This window comes from Quercus robur, chromosome 8 (genome assembly GCF_932294415.1).
Source record: "Quercus robur chromosome 8, dhQueRobu3.1, whole genome shotgun sequence".
NCBI lineage: Eukaryota > Viridiplantae > Streptophyta > Magnoliopsida > Fagales > Fagaceae > Quercus > Quercus robur.
This window is the reverse complement of record NC_065541.1, coordinates 13,276,227-13,285,651: the sequence shown is the minus strand read 5'-3', so window position 1 is coordinate 13,285,651 and position 9,425 is coordinate 13,276,227. Positions and strand designations below refer to the sequence as shown.

General features: G+C 35.0%; 1 protein-coding gene across 3 annotated transcripts; it reads left to right on the top strand.

Moving 5' to 3' along the window:
- Positions 1-6,453: 6,453 nt before the first annotated feature.
- On the top strand, positions 6,454-7,838 carry LOC126693913 (uncharacterized). Of its 3 annotated transcripts, none has more exons than XM_050389970.1 (2): positions 6,454-7,073; positions 7,498-7,838. In XM_050389970.1, the coding sequence occupies exons 1-2, from the start codon at positions 6,801-6,803 to the stop codon at positions 7,612-7,614; spliced, it is 390 nt and encodes a 129-aa protein (XP_050245927.1). In that variant the 5' UTR covers positions 6,454-6,800; the 3' UTR covers positions 7,615-7,838. The 3 variants fall into 3 exon arrangements, 2 of the variants coding, with proteins under 2 accessions (XP_050245927.1, XP_050245926.1); XM_050389969.1 differs by having other exon boundaries at positions 7,239-7,571; XR_007645570.1 differs by having other exon boundaries at positions 7,044-7,073; positions 7,409-7,571.
- The last annotated feature ends 1,587 nt before the right edge of the window (positions 7,839-9,425 follow it).

Here is a 9,425-nt window from a genome sequence, read left to right as displayed (position 1 = left end):
GGTGGGAAATTTTCAATTTTGTATTACCCTTGTTATTTGTGCTGCCATTTTCCTCTGATCACCTTACTTTTTATTGCTGGTAATGTTGAATCCCACTCTTAATCTGCTACCCCTTCCTTAATTTAGTGCCTGCAGCCAGTCCTATTACTGTCTGGTAGCTGTTTATTTTGTTGTTGTTGAGGTCACTTTATTGAGAGTGGTTGGTGTGAGTTTCTTGTTCTCTGTGTTTTTACTTTGTGTTTATGATTTGTGGGGCATCACATTTTCTGGTTTTTTATTTTTATTTTATATTTTATATTGGTTTTGATGGTGGACGAGGGAAAAGGAAGAGGGCGACTTTTACAAAAATGGAGGATAGTTATAGTTTGTGTGACAGCCCACTCTTTTCCCTCTCCTTTTCTAATGGTCAAAGCCGTCCCCCTCTCATTTTGTAATAGCCTAATCACAAGAATGGTTTCACTTTTTGTTGCCACACTTTGAATTACCCCATTGTCTTCTTCTTCTGATGGACCTACCTCAAAGAAAAATATAATATGGATGATGTTTGTGTATGTTAACCTTAGGGTATTGATGGAAATGGGGTCAAATGGTGCCATTTCAGGAATTCGAAAAACATAGTCCACGTCTTTCATTCCAGACTTTTGATCTTTGTTAATGTGTGTAATACTTGTAAGGTGTACCCTGCCAGGCTGTAAGACACTATGGCATATTAAGTTTTAAAATAAAGGCGAAAACACCATTTTAGTCCCTATATTTTGAGGTCACAATCAATTTGGTCCCTACATTTTGTTAGCAGTCAATTTGGTTCCTGTTAAATTACTAACGGAAAATGACTACGTGGCAAACATTATGCTTCGTTGGCACACTTGAAGCTGACATGGCAACTAAAATGATAATAAAGTTTGTTATTGTCATCAGAAAAATGCCACCTCAGCATCTGGAAAAAAAAAAGTTTATCAATATTAAAAAAAAAAAAAAAAAGAGAACAAAAAAGAACAAAAATATTAAGAAAAAAAAACATGAATTCAAATTTGGCCTATTTGGGAAGTGGGAAAACAAAGATCGAATTGAAATTCCTTCAAGAAATCACTAGATCTTCTTCAAATCCTCTCCTTCACACATCAATCTATGAATTTATAACTTCTTTTCTACTAACCCAAAAAAAAAAATCGGCTTTTTTACATCCATTGGTGTGCTCCTGCCTGACTTCATCTTCTCCACCACCACCACCATTAAACTCACTTGCTGGGGACAAGATGACAAGCTCAATGCGGACCCGAAAGGGTTGTGACGAACCTGAGCCATGGCCATGACACAAACATGCACAAAGCAGAAGTGGGAGAGAAAAAGGGAGATTGAGAGATGAGCAAATCTGGGTCTCGACAGCAACTATGGGTCGTGACGGAGATCTAGGTGCGACGGCGGTTGGATAGAGACAGAGAGAGGGAGAAGAAGAGAGAAACGTAGAGATGGGTCTTAAACCTACCATCACTGCAACTGTTTCAACATCAGATTCCACCACCGCAACAGCAAGGGATACTTCCTTGGCCAATGAGAGCGTCACAGCCACCGTTCCCAATGTCAACATAGATCTAGTGAGAAAGGTTGTCGTTCCAGTCCAATCCTTTAGATCCATGACTTTCTTTTATTTTGTGCTTGTTTTCTTTGATTTGAATTATTTGATATTATCCTTTTGTATTTGTGTATGATATTGGAGTTTCAGAGGTTGGTTGTGACTTATGAGTTTCAGAGTTATTTTGTTTTGTGAATCAGTGAATGTACTGAGTTTGATTTGACTTGTTTTGTAACTTTTCTATTTCGTCCAATTCTGTATGTACTGGGTTGGTGTTCTTCCCATTTGAAAATAAATTTAATTATATATTTTTCTTGGCTCATATTCGATCTGTGTTCCCACTTCTCAAATTTGAATTCATGTTATATTTTGGTTTTTAATAGTTTTTTTTTTAATATCTCTAATATTGATAAATCTGAGGTGGCATTTTTTAATGTCAATAAAAAAAATTTATTATTTTAGTTGCCATGTCAACTTCAAGTGTGTCAACAAAGCAAACTGTTTGCCACGTAGGCATTTTTCGTTAGTTACTTAACGGTAAGGACCAAATTAATTGCAAGTTGAAAATAGTAGGGACCAAATTGACTGCTAACAAAATGTAGGGACCAAATTGACTGTGACTTCAAAATGTAAGAACCAAAATGGTGTTTTCGCCTAAAATAAAACTCTGTTATCATTCTTCTTTTATTGGTGTTTAATCGTTTAATGCTTTTGCAATTTTCTGCTTCCTTTAGTGCTAGAGATGCCTTGGTGTGAAAGCATATAAAAGCTTTGTTTGGATTTGGTATCTGCATTTTCTGTTCCTACGTTTTTGGCTTTTTATTTTATTTTATTTTTTTTAAGTCCAACGCCTGGTGCACTGTTCATGTCCCATGAACAATGCATCAAGGCAAATGCACAATAGTCTCTTTAATGAATAGTAACCAAAAAATATTATTTTATTATTTTCAGTTTTCAGCAAAATTGGATACACACACAAAGTCTTTGGAGGTTATTTACCATTCTCTAAAGAAAAAAAAAAAAAAATATATATATATATATATATATAGGTCAAAGATGCACATCAGTTTTTTAATAAATGTACAGTGAGAATAGGAGTTGATCTCATTATATGTTATGATATGACTCCCAGCCTTTCACTTTGTTTGTTACTTTATTTTTTGCTCAATTGAAGCTCTGGGGTTTTATTTCCTAAAAAAATGGGGGCTCAATTTTTTATTTTGATATACATTTTTTTATGTCCTTCTAGAGACTTAAAAGCTAAAAAAGTTGACTTGGTTGATGTTTATTGTATGATATACCCTTTAGTGATAAGGATAATATATATATACTAGTCGCTAACCCGAGCGATGCACAGGTTTATCTCTTCTTTGAGTAGTTTTTGTTATAGGCATGAGTTCAAGCTAATAGAGCGTGTTCTCAGTGTTCATAAATCTGCCAATAAGAAACATTACATACAAATCTCTGCACTGAAATAGACATTAAACATGTAATATGACTTTAGCTAATACGAAGTTGGCGGATGAAAGTTGTGTGAGACGTTTATAGATTGAAAGAAAAGAAGAAGAAAGTTGATTGTAAATTTTGAATAGAATAGAACTTCTCTGTTTGTGGTCTACTCTCATAAAAAAATAGAAATAATGAGAAAGTAAGAAAGTTGATTGTAAATTTTGAATAGAATAGAACTTCTTTGTTTGTGGTCTACTCTCATAAAAAAATAAAAATAATGAGAAAGTTGATATTACATTTTAAGCTTCTCTAACAAAATTATCATTAGCCCACACAGTAGAGAGCACATAATTATATTCTTGACCAAATACTTGCACAAACTCCAACTATAAATCTTACAAACCTCAAAGTTCATGAATATATTCTAACATAAAAATTGATAAGTAAAAATTTTAGTTTAAAAGATTTTTTGTCTTAAATTCAATACTTACAACGGAGGAAGGAGGATGTTCTGACATAAAAAGCAAACAAAAACCTACCCTTTAAACTATAGAAACTTATTACCACAAAAAGGAATCATAAACATGCACATATTTTTGAAATCAAGCTAAAGAATTAAAAAACATAGAATTAGACAAACTCATATGAAAAAGAAAAAAAAAACACATACCAAGTTCTTTGTAGTTGTAGATTTAGATTCTAATATTTGTAAAACACCACCTTTGGAAGGTTTAGATTTTGATGGTTGTAGAGCACCTTCAATTATCTACTCTCTATATACCAGATTATATGTGATATTAAATGAGGAATATTATAAAATATCATTGTACCTAAAAGAAAAATTAGATAAAAACATTACTGATTCTCTTACCTGCTAGGTTGTGTTCCTAGGAAACCTGCAAAATCAAAAGGAAAACAAAAACAGAAAAACATGAAGAACCATCAAACAAATGAAAAGAGGAGTTATTAATAACATATTTCATAATTTAAATCAAAATTCAAATCTATAGAGATGCGTAATAAAAAAATCATAACCAAATACTTTCACAAAACTGAGCCAACAATACTACTATAACAAATTAAAACTGGCTTTGTACGTAATACAACTATAATAGAATTCTCTCTCTTATTATTATTATTTTTTTAAACGACGGATTAGAAGAGTGTTGGTTTGTATTGTACGTAGAATTCTAATTATAACAAACAATATCAATAATTTTTTTACGCCCCCTCCAAACAAAATATGAGCTAATGTAGATACAAATTTAGGCAGACAACCTATCAAAAAAATAGGCAGACAAATTGTTATGTTTATGGATTGAAACACGTAGGTAGACAAATTGTTATGTTTATGGATTGAAACACGTATAGCAAAGTTTGCTTTTATTTTTTGGGCTGCAGCCTAATAATTAGAATTATACTATGTTTAAACTACCTCCAAAGTGTCCTTGGAGTAAGGACATCACCACAACCAAAACTCTATATAGTGGGGGAACGAATAGCAAAGTTTTTTTTTTTTTTTTTGGCTGTGCAATGGCCTAATAATTAGAATTATACTATGTTTAAACTACCTCCAAAGTGTCCTTGGAGTAAGGACATCACCACGACCAAAACTCTATGTAGTGGGGGAACAAAAATAAAATGAATTTAAAATAAAAAGAAAAAGTTGGAAAAAAAAAATGATGATGTGGAAATTTGTGGGAGTTTTAGAGGCTTCGGTTATATATATATATATATATATATATATATATATATAGATGATTGTGTTTACCAAAAAAAAAAAACCAACATTGTGGGGGGTTTATAGTGATGAAGGCTCAGAGGGGTGGCAAAGGAGGTGGCGCAGTGAAAGTAGACTCTCCTTGTAGCAATAAGCCTGTTTCAATTCCTCGTAATATGGTTTATCACCGGGTGGGAAACCAATACTATAAAAATTAGAATAAAAGTCAAACAATTTTCTAAATAAGAGCCTGAGCAAGAATGCAGAACTCCAAGTGAAATGAGGTAGCCTGCAGATATTGATTAAGGAAGAGACACGCAAAGTGTGTAGCCTGCTCCAAGTATTGTTGGGGGATAGAGACCACACACGGACGAAGTGGTCTGTTTTGCTACCTAACGCAGCAACACACAGAGATCCTCGGATGTTCATCAGCAAAGTCTTATGCCAGTGTTTTACAAAGAATTGTGCCACCAATGAAAACTTTAACGTGACCAAATCGAAACATATAACGAATGAACCAGTTTGATCGGTCCAATAAATACTACCATTGATGGAGATTTCCGAATATCCCAACAAAAATATAGGAGGGATGCTAGGGATCCTCTTCCACAAATTGGTCTTTAGTCCAAGGACATACACAACAGGCTTATATTAATGAGGCCCTGGAACTATCCTAACCACCTTGTATTCATCTGCATGAGGATTGTAACCAATTCCATTTACACTGAAAACTTTTGGGATGGGGAGGAGCAGCTAATTCCACGTATTCCCTAAGAGATGGATTCCAAAGTATGAGGGAAACCCTCTCAACCCTCTTCACCACCCCACATAGCAAGCCATCACAGGGAGCCGAAACTCTGAAGTCAATAGCATCCTGGAGTATTGAGGGACAATCAATTTCTTCTTCTTCTTCTTCTACCTCTTCTTCCTCCCCCTCCTCTTCTCCTTCTTCTTCTTCATAATCATGATAATCATAAGGCTTACCAAAATCTCTTTGGCGCCAAGTGTAGTCTATTTCTAAATCCTCAAAATCTAACCTGTCTTCGTATCTGCTGACATACTTACAAGGGGGCCAATTATCAGATTCAACCTTAATTACACATCCATCTGCATCCTTTAGTGGCTTTTCATGATGATGATAATTAAGGTGCCGTCGAACAAACCTAGGATCGGTGATTAAGGAAAGCCACGAATTGCAAACCACCTGAATCAAACCAGAGATTTGACCGGTAGAGTCATCAGTATATCCACTAGAATATCCTCTGGCAGTTCTTTTACTTGAGCTGCTATCTTCTGCCTTTTACATGGATTCAGATGTATATTATTGCCTACACAGCAAAACAAAAAACCCAACCCTGATCTGAGACTGAATATGCTTAATTTCTGTATTCATTCTAATTAATATAAAGGAAAAACAAAACAGAGATAAAAGAATAGTTACAAATTTGCTAATAAATTAAACTTACCTTGGGACTGTGATAATGGTTCAGAACAATCATCGCTTTCGCTTTGGCTCCTCCTCGGCTTCGAGAGAGACAGCCTCAGCCCCAGCCCCTTCTTCGCACCAACGAACGGTGGCAAAGGTTCACAACAATCATCGCCCCTTCCGCTCCTCTTTGGCTTCACACCGTTCATGTTGGATCGGATTTCGGCGTTACGTCTCGTACGTGTTTCTTCAATGTCTCCTATTGTATCGTTGGTGTATTTAGAGCATTTGCAGCAGTGGAGCTAAAAAGCTATAATGCTATTTTAGCTCCACTGATATTGCAAAACCAGCACACAGCAGTGGAGGTAAAGCCAAAATATTTGGCTGATTTGCTACAGTGCACATCTATAAATAGATGTGCACTGTAGCACTCATCCAAACAAAAAAAATAATTTTTTATGCGGCAACCGGATTAAAATAATCCCACTTTCCCCATTTTTTCATTCTTTTATTTCCTTTCTCCTTCACCGTTACTCTCAATCTCCTTCTCCCTCACTCTCATCTCCCAAATCGCTCCTGCCCATCACCGTCGCTCATCACTGTCCAAGCCATAGACCAGCCCAGCCCAGCCCATGCCGTCCCTCGCCGTCCCAGACCAGCCCTCGCCAACGCCGTCCGTCGCCGTCCAGCCCAAATCAGCCCACGCCATCGCCGTCCTAGACCAGCCCAGCCCACGCCGTCCGTCGCCGCATCTCCCTCACTCATCGCACTCCAGCTCATCTCCCTCACTCATCACCGTCGCCGTCCGTCGCCGTCGCAAGCTCTCATCTCACTCATCAAGCTCTCCACGCCGTCGCCGTCCAAGCCCAGCCCAATCCGTCGCCGTCCCAGCCGATCCACTTCAGGTCAGTGCTCTCTCTTTTCTTTTGTAGTGGATTTTTTCATAGCTTAATTTTTCTGGGTTATTGTGATTTTGTGGTCTCTGTAATTTGTCTATAAATTGATGGGAATTTTCTGTTATTTTGTTGCGTTGATTCAAGCTCTCTGTATTGGGAATTTTCTGTTTGCAGGAATTGGTTGTGTGGATTATGTGGTCTTTGTATTGGAAATTTTGTGTTTTGGAAATTTTCTGTTATTTTGTGAAAGTGGATTCTGTGCACTCTGTATTGGAAATTTTCTGTTTGCAGAAATTAGTTGTGTGGATTATGTGGGCTCTGAATTGAGAATTTTCTATTTGCAGAAATTTCTTGTCTGGATTATGTGATTTCTGTTATTTGTGCGGGAAAGTTTTTATGTTTTGCTGTTAGTGTAATTTGTTGTGTTGCACAGAGCCAGAGTTATGTATGGATGGTCTCTGTATGTGGTGGCGGCGGAAAAAGAGTCGTCGGTGGCGGTGGCGGCGGCGGTGGAAAAAAATTCGTCGGCGGCGGCGGCGGTGGCGGTTGAAGGTGGTTGTGGTTGTTATTTATTGTATAAGATATATTATTTTATTGTAGTGGATATATTATTTTATTGTAATGGATATATTATTTTATTGTGATGTTTATATTATTTTATTGTGTTAAAAGCTAAAATAGATCCACTGCTGCAGCATGTATGTAGCTAAAATAGATAAAGTAACTTTTGGTGGAGCTAAAAAGCTAAATTTTTAGCTCCACTGCTGTGGATGCTCTTATATCCCTAACTACTCACCAGTCTTCCAGCCTAGTTGGGGGTCCCTTATTTTTATTTACTTATTTTTTTTAAGAGATACGCACCATATGAACCATATTTTATATTTTCTAAAAAAAAAAAAAAAACCATATTTTATAGATAAAAGTCCTCGTATTTTTTTTAAAGAAAATAATAATAATAAAATATTTATTTTCTTAAGAAAATAATAATAAAAAAAGTCCTCAATGATGTGTTCTTATTAAACCTAGCCCAACCCAGCTAGTTGAACTGATAACCTAGCACATTGACCGGGCCGAGTGATCAATTGGATCAAAAAAGTATGTGATCCGGTCAAAACCGGTGCAACCCATGTGACCCGGTTGAATTTTATTAACCCAGCTTGGTTTGTGAATTGTGTAAAATTACATTAATAGTTCAATTTTATTGGTTCTTTTATTATATAAATGTGTGATAATATGATAATTTAAACAAGAGAAAACCTAAAAAAATCCCAAAAAAAGCATCGTTTCCTGCGCCTTACCCTACAGTTCACACTTTGCAATTTGTAGTTTGTATGTATACTATCACTTTTCAGTTTTCACAATTCTCAAAGCCTACTACTACGGGCTGTTACTGTGCATTAATATTTTATGCTTTGAAGTTTGAACAGATTTACTTGGCCAAAAATTAGAATGTAAGTATGACCATATAACTCTATGCCCCTAACTATCTTCTTTTGTTTAGGTTGTTGTTGTTGTTTTTATTTTTTTTATTTATATATATATATATATATATACTTTATTTCTTGATTGCTTTTAAGTTTAAGCATCTTTGGTTAAATTTTTTTTTTTTTGGTCGTGTACATGTGTGTGTATGACATTGTTTTCTTCTTTGAGTTTTGACTAATTTGTTGCTTTAGGTTTTAGCTGACCTTAAATTTACTAACAAATATAAATTAATTTGTTTGTTTCTTCTAATACTATTGCTTATGAAACATTGATTTTGAATTATAATGGCTAGTTTAATTTAGGCATATGCCTTTTTTTCTTTTTCTTTTTTAATTTACATATTCAAGCTATGATTTCTCAAACTTAATTATATATATATATATATATATATATAATTTTTTTTTTAAAATTTATTTGACCCTACGGTTCGACCAATGACCCACTGGTTGAACCAGTGACCCAGCTCATGTTTATTAACTTCTATAATACTCGTAAAAGAAAAAAAAAATCTTTAACGTTCGAAACTTTTGTAAATTTACTGTCGGGTCAATAATTACATTTAACATTTTATATATGAGACTTATGAGTTAAAAAAAAAGTAAATTACAGAATTGGTCCCTATTCCTTTAACCGTAGTGGTAGGGAAAAAAATCTTAAAATTAAAGAACAACTCACTTATGGCCCCCCTAGGATTTTAACAAAAACGATTAAGCCCACTTCACTATTAAAATCTTAAAGTTGGTTAAGAGAAAATCCAAAAACAAAATAGCATATAGCCCTTTCTTTAGGCCATAATTTATTTTACAAATTCCAAAATAAATAGCCCAAATCCCTTCTAAATTAAGAATCTTAAGACTCCTTCAGACCCTAAATAAA